The sequence below is a fragment of the Perognathus longimembris genome, chromosome 4 (assembly GCF_023159225.1).
Source record: "Perognathus longimembris pacificus isolate PPM17 chromosome 4, ASM2315922v1, whole genome shotgun sequence".
Taxonomy (NCBI): Eukaryota; Metazoa; Chordata; class Mammalia; order Rodentia; family Heteromyidae; genus Perognathus; species Perognathus longimembris.
This window is the reverse complement of record NC_063164.1, coordinates 15,884,261-15,904,740: the sequence shown is the minus strand read 5'-3', so window position 1 is coordinate 15,904,740 and position 20,480 is coordinate 15,884,261. Positions and strand designations below refer to the sequence as shown.

Sequence of the window (20,480 nt, the reverse complement as noted above, 5' to 3'; positions counted from 1 at the left end):
GTGGTACTTCACACCTGTAATTCCAGTTACTTGGGAGGTAAGGATTTAGAGGATCATGCTCCAAGGCCAACCTGGGTAAAAACTGAGTGACAGGGCTGGGAATGTGGCCTAGTGGTAGAGTGCTTGCCTAGCATGCATGAAGCCCCGGGTTCTATTCACTGGCACCACATAAATAGAAAAAGCCAGAAGTGGAGTGGCACCATGGGTCAAGTGGTAGAGTGCTATCCTTGAGCAAAAAGAAGCCAGGCACAGTGCTCAGGGCCCTGAGTTCAAGCCCCAGGACTGCCAAAAAAGAAAAACCCACAAAAAACAAACAAACAAAAAAACAACCCAGTGATATTCCATCTCAGTCAACAAGCTTGGAGTGTTGGGTTTCCTCCTGTGATGCTGGCTCTACTGGATGCACAAGTTTAAAGGGTCTTGGTCCAGGCCAACATAGGCTCTTAGCTGAAAACTAAAACAAGAAAGGGATGAGGGCGTGCATGATGCAAGTGGTAGAGTACATGCCTAGCAAGCAAGAGGCCCTGAGTTCAAATCTCTGTGCCACCAAATAAAGGCAACTAAAAGCAAGTATGTAAAACCGAACCAGGCAGGTAGGTGTCATGGTCATCATTACATTTACTCTTGGTCTCAAGGTCCAGTTCTGGCTGTATGCTCAGTGCCGACCAAGACTACTTCATATTCAACCATTAGCATAGATTGAAGGGGCCCCCACAACAGACACTCCTCCTGGGGAGAATCATGAAATCCTGACCCAGTTACTGGCTTCTTGCGGGGTCTCTGAAATGACACCCACAGAAGGGTGGAATCCGGACTGTAAGACATGCAGGAAAGAGCAGCTAGTCTGAGGCAAATCTTGGGAGACACCCATGGAGTGGAGGAAGCACTTGTAGCAGGTCCCTAGCGTTTGCAACTGAGGAGCTGAGAGATCTGTGGGAAACTGGAGGCAGGCGGGCGGCACCACGCATGCGCACATGAGGCACCCTGTACTTTCTCCTCCTCCCCTCAAGCCCCGCCGGACGCGCCTACGTGCGCGTGAACGCGAGTTCGGAGCGGAAATGGCGCCACGGGGCCGCGCGTCCGGGCGGCGAGCGGAAGTGGGTGTGAGAGCGGAAGTGGCCGGCTAGAGCCGGGGGCTGGGCGGGGACCGGGCTTGTCGGTGAGGCGGCGGCGACGGCGGCGGCGGCGGCGGCGGCGGCTCGGCGGGCGGGTTCAGGCTTCGGGGGCCAGGTCGGTGGGGTGAGTGGGTGTCTCCGCAGCCGGCGTGTGCTCGGGCCCGCGCGCGCGGCCTCTCCCTCTCCCCACCCTGGTCCCTCTCCCCTTCTCCCCCTCGGCTCCTACCCCACCCAGCCGCCCTCCTCGGGGGGCAGCGGGGCCGCTCCCGCCGTCCTTCCCCGGCCTCACCTACCCTCACCCGCCCTTGTGTCTCCTTCCCCTGCCGGGGCAGCCGCCGCCATGATCCTGCTGGAGGTGAACAACCGCATCATCGAGGAGACGCTCGCGCTCAAGTTCGAGAACGCGGCTGCCGGGTGAGCGCGCGTCTGGGGCCGGGGCAGCGGGGGGTGGGAAGAGGGGGGGGGCGGGAAGACGGGAGTTGACCTCGGCCCCGGCCCTGGGGTCGGCCGCCTCCCCCCCCCCCGACCCCAGACCTGGAGGAGGGAGACGAATGGATCTGGCAGGGTGTCCCGGCTGCCCGGCTCGGGTAGACGTGGGAGGCGACTGGGCGCGGTGGGGTGAGGGGCAGAGATGCGTGGGGAGAGGCTCCGAGCTGGGATGCGGAAGCCGCGGGGACCGGAGCGTGCCTGCCAAGAGGGCAGGGGACCTGTAGGATGTCGGGGCAGCCCAGACCGGAACTCACGCCGGGGAAAGCCATCTGGGGGTACTAGGACCACCTCTCGGTGCTGTTCCCTGTCATTGTGGCAAACCCAAAGAGACTCCCATCTGGGGTGAAGTTGCCAGGAGTATTTAGGAATTCCGAGGACGCCGTGGAAGATGCAGGCCCAGTTCTCAACACCTCCCTTCACCCTACCCGGCTTTCGTTCCCACCCCCACCTCCCCTCGAAGGAGCCGGAGGGAAGACTGGAAGCAGACCCTGCCAGGAGGGGAAATCCATCTATCTCTCTAGCTTCCCTTTCCCCATTCCCTACTGTGAGAGACATTGGTCATTTGTTTTATATTTCTTCTAGTAAAGCGAATAGTCCATCCACACCCTCCTTATCTCTCTCCCGAGATTGTAACGATTTTTCTCCACCCACTAGCTTTTACCTAGTTGGCGGCTGCCTTTAAAAAAAAATTCTTATGAGAGACCCTTAATCTGTAATTTTTTTTTAATTGTGGTAATCCTGGACCAGATACATACTCAGCCTCTAGAATCTGTGAAGTTCTTAGCCTTTTTTAACATTGGCCTTTTAAAAGATGGGCTTGGAACATATTCCAAAAGCAGCCTTCTCTGTCAAACCCAAAGCAAGCCTCCTTCCTGGCAGCTGTTGGCTTTTCTAATATCTAAAACATGAACAGGAATTGGATTTTAGCTTCTAATTTTTAGAGGCCAGTGGCTAGTCCTGTTGTCTCATTTCCCCATCTGTGAGGATGGGGCTTCACATCTTGATTTCACAGTTGGGAAAGAAGTGCAAACTGTTTCTGGTGAACTAGGAACTAGAAAAAGGAAAGGAAGTACTTGGAGATCCACAGAGGGAGAAGATTGATAGCGGGGAAATTTCTGAGTGGTTATAATGAACTGTTGCTTACAGCATTAAAAAGAAGAAGGAAGAAGGGGTGGGGGGAGGCACATTAGCCAGGTCTCAATGGCTCATGTTTGTAATCCTAGCTACTCAAAGGCTGAGATCTGAGGATCACCATTCCATTCCGGCAGGAACGTCTGAGACTTATCTCGACTTATCTCTACTTAACCACCCAAAAGCCGGAAGTGGAACTGTGACTCAAGTAATAGAGCTCCATCCTTGAGCTGGAGAAAAAGCTGAAGGGAAAGTGTCCAGGCCCTGAGTTCAAGCCCTAGTACCTGCCCTGTGCAGGCGCACATGCACACACACAAATACACACACAGTTCTGTTTTATAAGGTCACAGATTTTATCTGTAAGATAAAGCATTGCTTTCCTTGAAGTAATTTATGCAGTAAGCAGGTACTGCTTCCTGCCAGGGGCTGCAGTTGCTGGTATGTTCAGATGACTTCTTTGTCTTTAGCCTCTCTTGCCACTTCTTTGCATTTTAAGTATTCAAGCGAATCATCCCAGGGTTTTATTTTGAGTGATTACTATGTACTTGGTTTGAGCAGTAGCATATAGGAGGAAGTTGAAATGACTTCTGCATTTTCACAACTGATCTGAATACATTTTCATGTCCAGACGAGCAAGGAATGAGACCTGGGTGGTTATAAGCTGATCTACAAGATAAGTAGCTATATATTTTCAAGTACAGGCATGCCTTTTAATGTGGAAGTATTTTCACATTTACTTCTGTATTAATAACTTAGGACTAAAATGTAAAACATTACTCAGAACTTTATTTAACTTGGGGCGGTGGGGGGGGGCGGTGGATTCTGCTTAAGAGTAGCAGAAAGCTGGCTGCTGGTGGTTCTTGCCTATAATCCTAGCTACTCAGGAGCCTGAGATCTGAGGATTACAGTTAGAAGCCAGCACAGGCAGGAAAGTCTGTGAGACTCTTAGCTCCAATAAACTACTCAAAAAAGCTGGAAGCGGCACTGTGGCCCAAGGGGTAGAGCACTTGCCTTGAGCAAAAGAAGCTCAGAAACAGCACCCAGCCCCAGAGTTCAATCCCCAGGACCAGCAGATACCAGCACTCAGGAGGCTGAGGCAGAGGTAGTTCCAGGCAAGCCTGGATTGCATTGTGAGACCATATCTCAAAGAAGCAAAAAAGCACTTGGCCATTTTAGAGGGATTAAAGTAGGCTCTCGATCTGGAGGGCATAAATTATAATTCCCAGGGATTTTTTTTTTCTTAAGCAAAAATACATCTTGTGAACAGAGTTGAATATGGGTGGGGTTGGTAAGTTTTGTCTTTTATTCAAATCTTTCCCCTTTGAGATACGACTTTCAATAAATGAGCTTAATACATTCTACTGAGAATTTAAAAATCTTTAAAAACAGACAGTGATGGGAGGGAGAGACTGGGAGAATGTGAGGGAAGGGGTGACATTGTCCAAAAAGAAATGTACTCTTTGCCTAAATTATGTAACTGTAGCCCCTCTGTATATCAACTTTATAATAACAATAAAAAATTAAAACAGACAAGTGATATTGTGCCTAGTAAAGTAGAACTTTTCTAGCCTAGGATTGCAAATGTAATACCCAGCAGAAGCTTGATTCCAACCAAGCAAGTGTGAGCTTCCAGGTATGTCTTATCAAGTGAGGCAGTGAAGCAGTTAAGTGTTTAATTCAGGCACATGGCTACACCAGAACTGGCAAGATCACTGATAGGCTCATCAAAAACATGCAGGGTTCTGGCTGTGCTCAGCACTAGACAGCAGTGGAGAAAAGGGGGCCTTTTTGAGAGCCTATTAGCACAGTTATGGAGGCACTAAGGGATGCGCTGGGTTGGGGGTGGGAATCAAGAAAGACTTAAGGAAAGGGGGTAGCTTGGACAAGAAACTGAGATTTGAATGGCTTTGCCAGCGTGGGAACCTCCTGGGAGAGGTCTGCTCCACCCTGCTTTTTACACTTCTCAGAATGAGCCAGTTGAGGAAATTATGGTTTGTTGCCGCCTTTGCCAGAGTGCACCTTCCAGCTCTGCAATGTCCAATATTATAGCCATTTGCTGTATGTGGCTGGTTAAACTTAAATATAAATTGAAATGAAGTAAAGTTAAAATTTAGTTCCTGAGTCATAATAGATGCATTTCTAGTGTTCAGTTGCCACGTGTGACTAGTAGCTGTTATGTTTGGACTGTGCACACGTAGACATTTCCGTGATTACAAAAAAGTCTGTTGAGCAGCATCCATCCAGGTACTGAAAATGGAAGCATGAGTTCCCCCCCCCCTCCCCGCAATGCTAGGTATCTATCTAATCTAGGACTTTGCACAGGCAGGAAGAAAGCTCTCTCCCACTGAGGAACCTCCCCAGCTCTCATTATATAGTCTCATCATTGTTTAAGAATACTTTCGAGCTGGGCACCAGTGGCTCACATCTGTAATCCTAGCAACTCAGGACACTGAGATCTCTGAGTATGGCTTGCTGTTCAGAGCCAGCCCAGGCAGGAAAGTCTTGAGAGTCTTACCTCTAATGAACCACCAAATAATCAGAAGTGGAGATGTCGCTCAAGTAGTAGAGCACTAGCCTTGAGCAAAAAAAGCCCAGGGACAGTCAGTGCCCAGGCCCAAGTTCAAGCCCCAGTACCAGCACACACACACACAAAAATGGGAATATTTATCTTAGTTTTTCCAGCTACCCATGTAGGTATCCTCACAAAGGGATACTTACTAGTAGACTGGTTTTCTGGCTGCAAACCAAGAGCGAGTGATGTATTAAAAAGCTACACTGTCAGGATTCAGGTGGTTGATGCTTATAATCCTAGCTACCTACCCAGGAGGCGGAGCTAGGAGAATCATGGCTTAAGCCAGCCCAGGCAGTAAAGTCATGAGACTCTTACCTCCACTTAACCAACAAAAAGCCAGAAATGAGGCTGTGGTCAAGTTGGAGAGCACTAGCCTTGAGCAGAAAAGCTCAGGGACAGTGCCCAGGCCTCAAATTTAAGCCTCAGGACCAGTTTAAAAAAAAAAAAAAAAAAAGCCTACACTCAACACTACAAATAACATGCTCAAGTCTTAACAGCATTCTTTTCATTTAGAAATTCTTAGTCTCATAATTAAAGCAGAAGTAATCTGGCAAATTAATTCTTTTGTTACCATATATATACACCAAGAATCTTTTCAGCTTCAGAAGTAAGGTCTGTCAACTTAGCTAGAGAATGTAGTCCAGAACTGAGGGAATGCTGTCATGCGAATTGCTGTTGATTTCAAGTGCCCCCTGGCTTCTTGCCACAGCATGTGCATATATTGTGGGGAGCTGTGGTTCTGTGAGGAGGAGGGAAGCTAAGCAAGCAAGCAGTGCCAGTTGGGGCGGATGAGGACTGTGGGAGGAAAAATTTGAGAAAGGAATAAATTAAGTCTTGCTGATACCTTGTTCTCATTCCCAAATCGGCTGCATCTGTCCTCAGAGAGACAGACTGGTTGAAAATGGTTCAGAATTAGGACATTGCTTAAGCATATAGAAGAAGCAGACTATAGTATCTGACTCGGCAAGATCTAGTTGGTCATTTTACTGAGTGTTAGAGTTTGCACTTTACTCCCTGTGCTTTGGTCTCCTTTGGGCCATTTGGGCTGTGAAGCCCCAGAACTACATTCAACTAACTGATGTCTCTAGCTCTATAATTTCAGTCTTTCATTTCCCCATCATCCTCTATGTAGAAGCAGCTCAGTACATCCTTTCTTGAAGGATGAATGAAGCTAGACAGAATGATTGTTTTCTTTAGAAGCTTATCTGACAGTGTGAGTTAGCTCTTGGAATTCTTTTTGTTCTCCACATTTTAACATAGAGCTTAGGAGAGAGGAGGATCTCCTCTAACCTAATAGGATCCACTTTGTAGTCTTTGCTCAGAAGGAACGATGGGAGGCTTGTAAACCATCTAAAGAGAATAACCAGGAACCTTTGAGCAGAGCTCAACAGTCCTGCTACTTTAGGACATAGAAGCTATGATGATTGTATTTCCATTGAAGAATTGCATCCTAGGATGCATGCAGGAGCAAAAATTCCAAAGTCCTTATGAAAAAAGAACTGGATAATACTGTTGCCAGTAGCCCTTTATTGAGTGACTATTGACATTCTAGAAGCTTCTTTAGAAAAAGGACATGTAAAAATTCCTAAAGGATATCAATGTCTCTTGAAGCCAATCTGAATGGAGTATGTTTTAGTGTCTTTGGCAGTTCAGTCAATAACTAAGGACTGTCCAGCTGGCTTGCTTGTTCTAGAATTCCAGGCACTACAGCTGCCTGATGCTAAGAGGAGTCCTATTTTTCCTAGTACTATTACTGACTGAACTGTTCCTGATTCTGGAGCTACTAGAATGCCAAAACCTCTCCCACCCACAGCTTTAAAAATATAGTCTCTTCTAACTCATCTGAGAGGAGAAAAACTCATTTATTCATCATTTCTGTGAACCAAGCACTGTGCGTACTTTACCATTTAGTTTCAAAATGCGCCTGTGTAAGTTGCTAGATGCCATTTACTGTTTAGAGAACTCGGATTCTTATGAGCTAACTTTGAGTAACTTATGTGTATTAAGGATTATATCAGGCTTCCATCACTGTGGTTCCTGGCCTGCTTTATCATATGGTACAAATATGAACAGAGCCTGATCATGTTTGTGTGTGCATTTGTGTAAGTCTGTCTTGAAGGTCCTCCCACTGGCTACTCTAAGGATTGTGGGAATCCTTTTCTCAGTATATCTGTACTTTGGTCTTGAGACACTGGTTAGGAAACTTTGCTGCATATCTAGCATCTCATTTAAGCTTCACAACTGCTTTGTGAGGTGAATGTTTGTCATCTTTTTATAAAAGAGGAACTTAAGGGGCTGGGAATATGACCTAATGGTAGAGTGTTTGCCTTGTATACATGAAGCCCTGGGTTCGATTCCTCAGCATCACATATATAGAAAAAGCCAGATGTGGTGCTGTGCCTCAGGTGGTAGAGTGCTAGCCTTGAGCAAAAAGAAGCCAGGGACAGTGCTCAAGCCCTGAGTTCAAGCCCCAGGACTGGCAAAAAAAAAAAAAAAAGAGGAACTTAAGACACAGGCTCAAGTTAACATTGCCTTGCATCACATTGCCAGTAAATAACAATAACTACTTTATCTTTTGGACCATTTTCTTTTTGGCCTTTTAAATGGTACATTTCCCCTCCCCCCCCAAAATTTCACCTGTCCCTCTGGAGCAGCAAGCACAAAAGCACTTGGGCTGAGGATTGAGAAATGATCCCATAATGGTATGCTTTTACACTCAGCAGTCTCTTTGTTTGGGTATAGAGTTCTTAGGCCTCAAACTCCCAGACCAGGTTTTTTTTTTTTTTTTTTGCCAGTACTGGGGCTTGAACTCAGGGCCTGGGCACTGTTACTGAGCTTTTTTTTTTTTGCTCAAGGCTAGTGCTCTACCACTTGTGCCACAGCACCACTTCGAGCCTTTTCTGTTTATGTGGTGCTGAGGAATCAAACCCAGGGCTTCACGCATGCTAGGCAAGCACTCTACCACTAGGCCAAACTCCTGGCCAATGGCAATGATTTGGTAGACAATTCCAAGTCATGCAACAAACTACTTAGGACTGATCTTAGCAATTTTTACCAGCAGGGATCTGTGCTCTGGGTCCTTGGTACTTAGAAAAATGCACAACTTGGAAGTCAGAATGTTTTTTGCTTGGAATCCTCAGCTGCTTTATGTATAGTTGATTTTTCTCAGGTCTGTTGATGAAGTGAAAAAGGGAGAAACTCAACCTTTGACTGAATTAAAGCCTAGATGTTAAGAAAACAATGCAACTACCTGCTAAGTTATGTGCAATGGACTTGTTGTCAACTCTATCACTCCAGCACAGCTAACCTTCCTCAGGAAAATGTGCTACCATGCTTGCTTCCCTTTATCAACCATCCCCTTAATAATTCATTCAGCTGGACCATAGAATATTGTTTGTTTCTTTGTATGTTTTTTGGTTTTGTTTGTTTGTTTGCTGGTACTTGGCTTGGATCCAGGTCTTCAAACTTGTTTGGCTGGTACTTCACCACTTAAGCCACACCTGTAATCCAGCTTTTTGCTAAGTATTTTAGAGATAAAGTCAAAACAGACTTTTCTGTGCTGACAGCCTTTTGAGTAATTATCATTGCTTAACATGTGTTCTTGTTTTCTAGAGGTGAGGAATGGTTGCTGACTATTCATTGCCTTTGTTTCCTGGTTACAGTTTTGAAGAGGCAATTTAGCTCTTTCCTTGTGTTCTGAACTCACTGCTTCTCCATAAATTCACTTGATCCTTCATTTTTACAGAAAAGATGTCCATGTCCTAAATCACACATGGATGGCTTTGAAGAAGCAGTGAGGAACTTTGTGTATGATTCATATAAGTTGATTGTTTTGTGCTTAATAGCAGCCAGTTTCCTTAAAAGATGCTGCTTAGTGTCCCCATCAGCTTTTTACGTCATAAACCATACTAAATTTTCTATTATTTTTCAACAATCCTGGAGAGCCTGTTCAGCCTTGATTCCTTTTACAAGTGTCTTTTTTACAGGGGGCAGAGAGAACAGTAAAAAAAGATACATTATGCTGGATTTCGAGGTCTTGAGCAAATTGGACACAAACAAATGTGGAATGTGTACATCTTGTGTATTAGCCTATAAAACAAAGTACAGTTCGAGTCTCTTAACTCCCATTTCCTATTATACTAAAGTAAATACTTGCCAAAACTTACACACACACACACACACACACACACACACACACACACACACACACACACACACACATTTGGAGACGTGGTTTAAGCATAGGGCACCTGCCCTGAGGTAGATTTTTATTTTTCTCCCTGCTATTGGCTTTGAGGGAAAAGAAGTAAGCACTCTTTGCTTGGCTAATTGGCCATTATTGCTTATATGTAGAACATATGTGTACTTTCTAAGACAACAACATAGCCAGGAACTGACAGCATCAGTAATCCTAGCATCTTGAGAGACTGAGATTAGAAGGTTTACAGCTAATAGGCCAGCCCAGGCAGAAAATTTAAGAGAACTTTCAGTTTAGGTCAGTGAAGAGCTAGACACAGGGGCTCTGCCTAATATCCTAGCTGTACAGGAAGCCTAATGTAGATGAGTGTTGCTCAAGCAAAAAGCAGGATCTTATCTCAAAAATAACCAACAACCTAGGTATGGTGGCTCACACCTGTAATCCTAGCCTACTCAGAAGGCTGAGATTTGGGGATCATGGTTCAAGGCCAGCCCAGGCAGAAAAGTCTGTGAGACTCTTATCTCTAATTAACCAACAGAAAATGAAGTGGCGCTATGGCTCAAGTAAAGCACCCAGGGACAGAGCCCATGCCCAGAGTTCAAGTCCCATGACTGACACATACATACATACATACATAAAATAACCAACAAAAATCAGGACTAGAGGCCTGACTCACCAGTTAGAACACCTGCCCAGCAAAGTTTGAGGAGCTGAATTCAAGTCCCAGTACCACAAAAATAAGTCAGTAGCATTTGTCACATAGAAGTATATGTGCCACACCAAGCCAGGAACCACACAGAAAGTTTGTGGCACTTATGTGAGATGAGTAGATTCATTCGTATCCTCCCATTTTATAGATGAGGTGAAAAAAACAAGGGTATAAGGATGTTCATTGGTCCCCAGACAAAAACCTAATGAAAAAAAACTAAAGTTAGAAAATATGTTTAGATTGTTTTCAGTGATTTTACAGTGTTATTTTATGCTATTTTCTAGGTAGGTATAGAAGTAGAATGACAAGACTAAAGTAGAACCAGAAAGGGCTGGTTGTATAAGGAAGAGGGAAAGATTTGTAGAAAGACTTGCAGTGGCCTTTGAAATGGATGAGCACTTGCTATTTTGTTTTGTAGTCTCTAGTCATCCTTACGCTTTAAGCAAATTAAAACCATTCTGGTTAGGAGCTGGTGGTTCACTCCTGTAATCCTCCCTACTTTAGAGGCTGAGATCTGAGGATCTCAATTTGAAACCAGAGTGGGCAGGAATGTCCATGAGACTCTTATCTCCAATTAACCACCGGAAAAAAAAAAAAGTGCAGGTGTGGTTCAAGTGGCAGAGTGCTAGCCTTGAGCAGAAAAAGCTAAAGAACTGTGCCCATACCCTGAGTTCAAACCCTAGTACTGGCATCAAAAATATTTTTACATTGTAGTTAGCCATTTTCCTGCCAGTGTATCACCTACCATCACCTGTGTCCTGTGGGGGAGACATTAAAAAAAAGATGGCATCTTGTGTGGTTCACATGTGCAATTGTGTATGTATCATGTTTTCAAGGAATTGAGAATTTCCTGTGAGTACTAACCATGGCAGGAGATCTAACAGCTGGCAAAACCCAAAAAGCTGTACCTATCGCTTACCTTCCACTTTAAACAAGTCCAAAGTCTCAGGTGCATGAGAAAATGTATTGTGTATTCTCTTTGGCAACAAACCTAACATTTATACAGAATGCTCTGATTAGGAGCTTGCCCAAGTCCTCCTGGAAGCAAGAGGCAGTATAGTTACCTTAACTAAGGGCCTTTTGTTTGTTTTACAGAAACAAACCAGAAGCAGTAGAAGTAACATTTGCAGGTAAGTCTCTTCATTGTAACCATATTATGAGAGAGCACAATATAAAAAACCAGAAGGGCCTAAGTGAGAAGAGTTCTTGCCTAGCTAGCAAGCACAAGGCTGATTCTAAACAAAGTATGTATGCACTTGTGTATGTACATACATACATACATATAAAATAGAAAACTTATGATGGTCTGTTTGGGATCTTAGGTGACTTAATTTTGTACATTTAGTCTATTGACAACTGACTTTAGAATCAGGTCACCTGTGTGAGGTGACCTTATAATCTTTTAGTTTCATTTTGTTGTACTGTCTCTTTACTCAGAAAGTCCTATAATGCTATCTTCTAGCAGCCATCATCTAAATTTGCCTAGTACCAGAGCAGGAGTGTTGTAATAGCCCCTCACATCCCTCTCCAGTTATCAAATCAGAGAGATGCTACCGCCCTCCATTGCTATGCAGAATTGGTGCCTATGACTTGGTGTGTGAACTCTGAGGAATTGTGTAGCCACCCTCTATAAACTGGAGTGTTTGATTAGATTATCTTAGGAAATTGCTGAGTTCTGAAGTACCACCTGTAGTTCCAAGGACAGATAACATCCGCGTCCCCTCTTACTGACTAACAATGCCACAGTTCTCATGATTCCCATGACTCTCCTTCTAGCTCCCTAAGTGATGGAACTTAGCACCTTGTTTCAGAAAAGACCCAGACTGAATCATCCACGGTGTGGTACAGGAAAGAGAGGCCTAAGATTACAAAAGATTTAAAAGATAGTCATATATATTGTATCTGTCTTGGATCCTAACTCAAAGACAGTTGTGTTTAGAATTCTTTTGAGACAGTAATATTTCAACAGTTGACTGGACATTTGATTTAAAAAAAAGTTTAAGCATGACAACAGTACTATGGTTATTTTCTTTAAAAATAATCCTCTTTGGGGCTGGGAACATGGCTTAGTGGTAGAGTGCTTGCCTAGCATGCATGAAGCCCTGGGTTTGATTCCTCAGTACCACATAAATAGAAAAAAAGCTGGAAGTGGTCCTGTGGCTCAAGTGGTAGAGTGCTAGCCTTTATCAAAGGAAGCTCAGGGACAGTGCCTAGGCCTGAAGCCCCAGTACTGGCCAATAAATAGTCATCTTTAAGGAAATAGATGACATCCTATGAAAGGAAATATACTTATTACCTGACACATGTAAATGTACTTATTGCCTGTGTGTATCACCTCTATAATAACAGGAGAGTAAATTACTAATTTTTTTTTTTTTTTTTTGGCCAGTCCTGGGCCTTGGACTCAGGGCCTTAGCACTGTCCCTGGCTTCTTCCCGCTCAAGGCTAGCACTCTGCCACTTGAGCCACAGCGCTGCTTCTGGCTGTTTTCTGTATATGTGGTGCTGGGGAATCGAACCTAGGGCCTCGTATCCGAGGCAGGCACTCTTGCCACTAGGCTATATCCCCAGCCCCTATTAATTTTAAAAATGCATCAATAAGCTAGGCATTGGTGACTCATGCCTGTAATCCTATCTACTTAGGAGGCTGAGATCTGAGGACCGAGATTCAAAGCCAACTCAGGCAGGAAAGTCTATACAACTCTCTCTGGTTAACCACCAAAAAGCCAGAAATGGCATTATGGTGCAAAGTAGTAGAGTATTAGCCTTGAGCAAAAATGCTCTGGGACAGTACCCAGACTTAGTCCAAGTCCTGGGGCACCAAAACTTAAAAAATAATAAACAAATAAAATACATAGCAATAAAAGCCACGTAAAGTTCTAGGACTAAGCTATGGTTAAGGTAAAAATAGTAGCCTTCTAAGTTTAGGAAAGAACAGAGGAAGGACATTATGCATTTCTAGAGGTATTTTTGCTGACTTCACACAGGAAATTAAAAAATAGAAAGTTGTATTACAAATGTCTTCGTAACAGAGGTCTTTCTTGTAGCCTGCTCTAAGGTAAGTGCTTAGCGAGATGATTCCCTGTTTCCAGGGTAAGTAATTTTATTTGCTTTTCTTGCAGATTTTGATGGAGTCCTCTATCATATTTCAAATCCTAATGGAGATAAAACAAAAGTGATGGTCAGTATTTCTTTAAAATTCTACAAAGAGCTTCAGGCACATGGAGCTGATGAGGTAAGTTCTGCATCATTTTCCCAGGACGTTTACTTCTCCCTCAGCTTTTGTTGGCAGCTTGCCTCCCACAGAGGAATCTAGCACTAAGTCACAGACACCATCCACTATACAGCTTGCTTGCTCACCTAGCCAGTGGCTCTTGGCTTCATTTCCTATAACCATGAAAAGAAATGCTTCCCAGAAAAGATTTTGGCTTTTTGCCTGCTTGCCTTTTGCCTGCTTGGACAAATAAAGATGTTCTGTAATCAAAGTTTAATAACCTAATCAATATCTTTAAGGGATTTTACCTTTTTCTCCAAATTACATAGCTACCAATATTTTATAAACAGTTGGAACAAAATAACTTAGCTTTTCTTTAAATAGCAGAGAATATTTTGTTAACCAGTACAAAAATAGCTATTGTAAAAATAAGAGGTTCTGTTCTTATTTTAGGACATCAATGAGTCAGGAATATAACTATGACTTACTAGGATTTTATAATCTAAGTTTTCACTCTAAAAGTTTAGGCACAAGTAACTTCCCTTTATAGTTTCATAAGTTAGTGCTTTGTTGTTGCTGTTGTTGTTGCTTGTGGGGCTTATACTCAGTGCCTGCATGCTGTTCCTGAGCTCTTTTTGCCCAAGGCTAACACTATACTACCTTGAGCCACACACAGTATCACTTCTGGTTTTCTGGTGGCTAATTGGAGATTAGAGTCTCACAGACTTTCCTGCCCAGGCTGGCTTTGAACCACGATTCTCAGCCTTCAGCCTTCCTGAATAGCTAGGACTACAGGTGTGAGCCACCGGTGCTCTGCTAAATTTGTGTTCCTTAGAACTGGCCCCTTGACACATTTCTTCCTTACTACTACCTTTGGGAAAATAAGACAGGATGTCCAGGCCTTGTGAAACGTTGATGGTTATGCCTTGTGACTGGCCTTTTCAACAGCCAAAGAAGCTGGTTTGGTTCCTGTTGAACTGTATTTGCTCTGGGACAAGCCATGTATGGAAGAAAGAAAATACTGTTACACCAGTATGCTCACATTGTGGTTGTGTCTCAAAGCAGGAAGTATGACTCAGTTCCTGAATCAGTTTTCAAATATCTTAGTTTTAACAAACTAGACTGTAATCTGTTGAATGAAGATATGCAGCCATTTCTTTTTCTTTCTAAAGAGTAGTAATTTTGAATAGTTTAAAAATTATGTAATGGAAAGCTATCAAGTAGTATGATGAAAAGCTTGACAATTTTTTTTGTCATAAAACTAAAATTAGATATGTCAGAATACCCAATGACATAGAACCACTTCCTCAGTTTTTCAGATGCAGATGATATACTTACTCCCTCAGCTCAAGAAAAAAGAAACATTTAGAATTTTTGAATTTTGGGTACCTTGCCCCCAAAAAGGGGGAATCTTTTAAAAGGAAGACCTAATCTCCTGCAAGCTTATGAAGGACTATTAGGTGTAACGGTAGTGGTGGCTCTTCTTTACCAGATAAAGAGTATAAGGAAACTGGCCTATGCAGGAAGTCCTCTTGATTAACTTCAGGATTACTGCCTGAAAAGAAGTGTTAAACATTTGAACAGACAACTACAAAGTTGTGTAATTATTTTCCTAGACAGTAATCCTCTCTCTCTCTCTCTCTCTCTCTCTCTCTCTCTCTCTCTCTCTCTCTCTCTCTCTCTCTCTCTCTTCTTTACTTGCTTGGTCAGTCGTGGGGCTTGAACTCTGGGCCTGGGCACTGTCCTGTCCCTAAGCTCTTCAGCTCAAGGCTAGCACTCTACCACTTGAGCCACAGCACCACTTCCAGTTTTCTGGTGGTTAATTGGAGATAAGAATCTCAGGGACTTTCCTGCCCTGGCTGGCTTTAAACTGTGATCCTCAGATCACATACCTGCTGTGTAGCTAGGATTACGGGTGTGAGCCACTGATACCCAGCTTAGTCCTCTCTTTTTAAGGATCTAGGTGCAATGATAATTCTGCAGGAAGGAGAAGGAAATGTTAGAATGATTGATTGGTTGGTAGATTTGGCAGTCTTACTGTGCAGTCTAGACTAGTATCAAACTCCTGATGCTCCTTCCAGCCTCCTGGGTAGGCCCCATACCTGGTTTTAAATGCCTTTAATCTTTCCATTCTGTGCTTTGCTCACAGTGGAACTCCAGAACACATCACATTTTTTTTGTTTTTTGTTATTATAAAGGTGATATACAGAGGGTTTGCAGTTTCATAAGTCAGGTAAATTAGTACGTTTCTTTCTGGACAGTGTAATCCTTTCCTTCACCCACTTTTTCCCTCCCATCCCCACCTACAAATTCTATAGTTTATTTTCAACATAATGTCTAGTGAGTACCACTGCTTCATTTGTTCACCCCTTCTTTGCCCCTCCATTTCTGTGCCCCCACCCCTTAGCCTCTTAAAGACAAATAAAAGAGCAAACAAGACAGAAAAGAAAGACAAAACAGCAACAAAGAAAAGACCTCATTTCCTCAGCTTATTTTGATAAATACTATTTTATATCATCAGAGGCACATAGGCATTGCACTTTCCCATTGCATTGCAGTTCCTGGAGCTATGGTTTGGGTCAAAGAACTAACACACCCACCCAAGTGGGTGGAGTAGGTAACATTCACTGTGCTGGAGCAGACATTCAGTTAATTGTTCCCTGGGTTGGTTAAACAGTGGCCAGCCCGTGATAACCACAGGAAGCTTATTACTTTGTCACCCAGCCTTTTTTAGAGGCTGAAGGTCTCTGCTGCTAGGTCGGGAAGATCTAATAGTAAGGAATGATTAGGTCTTCTCCACCCATCTTCTGGTATCTAGTTAGGAACAGAGGCACAAGTTTAAAAAAAATGAATTGTGATTTAAAGTACAGGTAGACCCATGGGTGTGGAGAAACTGAGGCAGAAAGATCCTAAATTCAGTATAGCCTGGGCTGGCTACCCAGTAGCAAAACCATGCCTCAAAAAGAAAAAAATATGCAAATGAAGTAGCAGGAAAATGTTGGCTGATTATGTTGACTTCATGCATATCACTATTGTCTTAGCAAGTAGGGAATTCATTGAAGAGCCGCAGTTTCTCCCACATCTGGTCTCTTTCCCTCCCCACCCTCACCTTTTTGATGTTGGTACTGGAGCTTACACTCAGGGCCTTGGGCTTTTTTGCTCAACACTGGCACTCTGCCACTTGAGCCATGCCTCCACTTCAGATTTTTGCTGGTTAATTGGAGATAAGCGTCTCTTAGATTTGTCTGCCCAAGCTACCTTCAAATACTGAATCTCGGGGCTGGGGATATGGCCTAGTGGCAAGAGTGCTTGCCTCATATACAGGAGGCCCTGGGTTCGATTCCCCAGCACCACATATACAGAAAATGGCCAGAAGTGGCGCTGTGGCTCAAGTGGCAGAGTGCTAGCCTTCAGCAAAAAGAAGCCAGGGACAGTGTTCAGGCCCTGAGTTCAAGCCCCAGGACTGGCAAAAAACAAACAAACAAATACTGAATCTCGGATCCAGGATTACAGGTGGCATCTGGCTTGATTTCCCCTTTGTTCAAGTACCAGTAATACTTGTAGTACAGAATTGTGTGCTGGTTAAAATTCTTGTGGATACACAAGTTTTTTTTTCCAAAACTGTTACAGTATATAGGACACCTGAATGTCAAATTTCTGTATACTACTAATAATCTGACCTTGAAACGCTATTACCTGAAACCTCCCTTTAGCTCTTCTTTTGTGAAAGAGATTTCTGTTGGTGGTTGTGTGGTCAGCACCAGGAGCTACACTTTGCCTTTATATAAGGAAGTATGATCATGAGTTCATGATGAGGGCCATGCTAGTATCCCAAGTTTTGCAGATTGGAAATATTTTCCAACTATAGAAAAACAATTAAATCCAGCAGGATTTAGACTACAATATAGCTGTTAAGTGCTGTGTTGTCGTTCCCCCTGCTCAAATTAAGGTTGTTTCTTAACTATACCTGTCTGCTACACCCCTATAGCAGCCAGGGACGCTTGGTCTCATACATGTTGTGAAAATAAAAATAAAAAATAAGCCAGGCACCAGTGACTCATGCCTATAATCCTAGCTACTCTGGAGGCTGAGATCTGAGGATCACAGTTCAAAGCCAGCCCGGACAGGAAAGAGTCCATGAGACTTCTATCTCCAGTTAACCACCAGAAAACTGGAAGTAGTGCTGTGGCTCAAGTGGTAGAACTCTATCCTTGAGCTGAAGAGCTCAGGGACAGTGCCCAGGCCCAGAGTTCAAGCCCTACAACTGACAAATTTTTAAAAATTAAAATAAACCAATACATAGAATATTATGAAATGATTGTTCAATAGATGTGTTTGCAAGCAATTAAGTCTTACACTCTGGGATGTAGTTTGATGGGGCAGCACTCACTAGCTTAACATGCACAAAGCCCTGGGTTTGGTCTCCACCATTAGAAAAAAAAAAAAAAAATAGATTGGAGATGAATGAAGAACTTTACCATTTGATAGCTTTTTTCTCATAGGAAACATAAAATGTATGATTTATTTCTGTTTGTTATTTTTAAATATTCCCTAGAGCCATAGAAAATATTGGTATTCCTGTGTGTGGTTATTGCTTGTATTTGTATGCTTTTGTATGCTTTTGTCCGGCTTGCATGGAGCTGGACCCAGCACTGCCTGTGTTTCTCTGACTACTGAAATTATTTAGTTTTTTTGTTTGTTTGTTTGTTTTTTGCCAGTCCTGGGGCTTGAACTCGGGTCCTGGGCTTTGTCCCTGAGCCTCTCTGTGCTCAAGGCTATCCCTGTACCACTTGAGCCATAGATCTACTTCTGGCATTTTTTGTTTGTATGATACTGAGGAATCGAACCAGGGCTTCATGCATGCTAGGCAAGCACTCTACCACTAAGCCACATCCCCAGCCCCTTGAAATTATTTTACCCCAGCCCCTTGAAATTATTTTAAACAAGCGTATATAACTTAATATTAAGATAGCAGCTTTGAGGTTTTGATTTGTTGATGACATTCATGTACTTATTGGCCAGTTGTAAATTTTCTATCTGGAAATGTCTGTTCCTTTGCCCATTTTTATTGGGTTGTCTTTTATTATTAATATGATTCCTTTTGTCTATATAATTTTCAATTGAAGAGAAAGGTAATAAAATACATAATTTTTTTTTAAAGATAGAAGCATATGTCTTTCTTTTTTCATTATCGGTCATGGGAATTGAACTTTGGGCCTGGGCACACTGTCCCTGAACTCTTCAGCTCAGGGCTAGCACTCTACCACTTTGAGCCACAGCACCACTTCTGGTTTTCTGGTGGTTAATTGGAGATAAGAGTCTCACAGACTTTCCTGCCCTGCCTGGCTTTGAACTAAGATCCTCAGATCTCAGCCTCCTGAGTAGCTAAAATTACAGGCATGAGCCACCAGGGCCCAGCTGTCTTTCATTTTTAATTTGATAACTTACATCGACTAAAAGCGTTTGTTGAGAGGGAATATTAGAAATTGACTTAAAGACCAAAATCTTGCATTCTGTACTACTGAATTTTAGTACGTTGGCTCTAGTTTTACCTTGACACCTTCCCTCCTTCATTACAAATTTTTAATGAGGGCCACTAGTAAATACTCCATGCCTGGTTTTTGTTTGGTTTGGCTTTATTTGAGACAGTATTCCAGACTAGCTCTGTCCTGGTGATCCTTCAGCCTCTTTAGTGCTGACATTAGAAGATTTCTTACCTTGCCCAGAAATATGTCTATTTTTTATTCTTTATTTTAAATTTTTTTTTTTTGGCCAGTCCTGGGGCTTGAACTCAGGGCCTGAGCACTGTCCCTGGCTTCTTTTTGCTCAAGGCTAGCACTCTGCCACTTGAGCCACAGCGCCATTTCTGGCTGTTTTCTATATATGTGGTGCTGAGGAATCGAACCCAGGGCTTCATGTATGCGAGGCGAGCACTCTTGCCACTAGGCCATATCCCCTGCCCTTATTTTAATTTTTTGTGTCAGTGCTGGGGCTTGAGCTCAAGGCCTGGGCACTCATTGTCCCTGAGCTGTTTTGTTTAAGGCTAGCACTCTTACCATTTGAGCCACAGCTTCCAGCTTTTTTGGAAGTTAAGGCTGTCCTGCCTGTTCTGGCTTCCAACCTGGATCCTCAGATCTCTGCCTTTTGAGTAGCTAGGATTACAGGTGTGAGCCACCAGCGCCCAGGTATTTTTCATTTTTAATACCAGGACTGCTAAACTCCAGAAAGCTTTTTTAGGTTGTCAGTGACTAACACAGTTTGTTTCTACATCCCAATAACTGCCTTTCCACTGTTTAATATATTACTTAGAACATTTACATCGGATGTTTACTTTTCAAAGTAAGACTTCATGTCAGTCCAGCAAATTCCACGAGGTGAAGCAGTTATTCTGGCAGAGAAAAAAAATAGGAAGGTGTGACTGGATTTTTCTTTTCTTTTTTTATCTACTTCAAAAGGCTGGAATGTAACCAGCTGTGTGTGTCGGTTTGGGAAAACACGAGGTAGTGTCTCAAGTCACCAGTATTAACAGTTGACTGAGATCCTTTTATCCATCATTTTGCCTTAAAGCTGCTTATGAGCTAAGATACTTCAAAGCTTACAGGATTAGCAAACTAACAGAAATCTGTTCCCTGCAATTGTTTTTATCTCTTCATTCGCCGGGGCTGGTGGCTCGGCCTATCTTTAGTTGATAACTAACATAATCTATCCTTTCCCTTATAGTTGTCATACTTCTCTTTGAAAACAAAAAATGATTGGGTACTGTGGAGGATCCCAAGGAGAACAGAAAGCATTGAGTGGGATGATTAATCTGTTGAAGTTTAATCCCATTCTATGAAGGACCAGTATAATGACTTAGATAAATCCACTTCTCCCTCTGGTTTCCTAGCCCCCAAATGAAAGTTTAAGAAAAATGCTGTCCTAGGGGGAACTTGACAGGTTAACCATGGGTTTTGGATTAACTTTTGTTTTTCTTTAATTTTATAGTTACTAAAGAGGGTGTACGGGAGCTTCTTAGTAAACCCAGAATCAGGTATGTAATTTATGTGAACAACT

At 43.2% G+C, this 20,480-nt stretch overlaps 1 protein-coding gene and 1 non-coding gene across 3 annotated transcripts in view; both read left to right on the top strand.

Moving 5' to 3' along the window:
* Positions 1 to 1,103: 1,103 nt before the first annotated feature.
* Arpc2 (actin related protein 2/3 complex subunit 2) overlaps positions 1,104 to 20,480 on the top strand; it is a 36,659-nt gene continuing 17,282 nt past the window's right edge. The window contains exons 1-5 of one of the 2 annotated variants that reach the window (XM_048344772.1): positions 1,104 to 1,230; positions 1,448 to 1,529; positions 11,310 to 11,344; positions 13,336 to 13,448; positions 20,412 to 20,457. In XM_048344772.1, coding sequence (XP_048200729.1) covers positions 1,456 to 1,529; positions 11,310 to 11,344; positions 13,336 to 13,448; positions 20,412 to 20,457 — 268 coding nt within the window. In that variant the 5' untranslated portion in view covers positions 1,104 to 1,230; positions 1,448 to 1,455. Of the gene's footprint in view, positions 1,240 to 1,446; positions 1,530 to 11,309; positions 11,345 to 13,335; positions 13,449 to 20,411; positions 20,458 to 20,480 lie in introns of both variants that reach the window. The other variant, XM_048344773.1, reaches the window with a different exon arrangement.
* LOC125350925 lies at positions 17,311 to 17,442 on the top strand. The gene has a single exon (XR_007210835.1). It is a non-coding gene; the product is annotated as a small nucleolar RNA SNORA63 (small nucleolar RNA).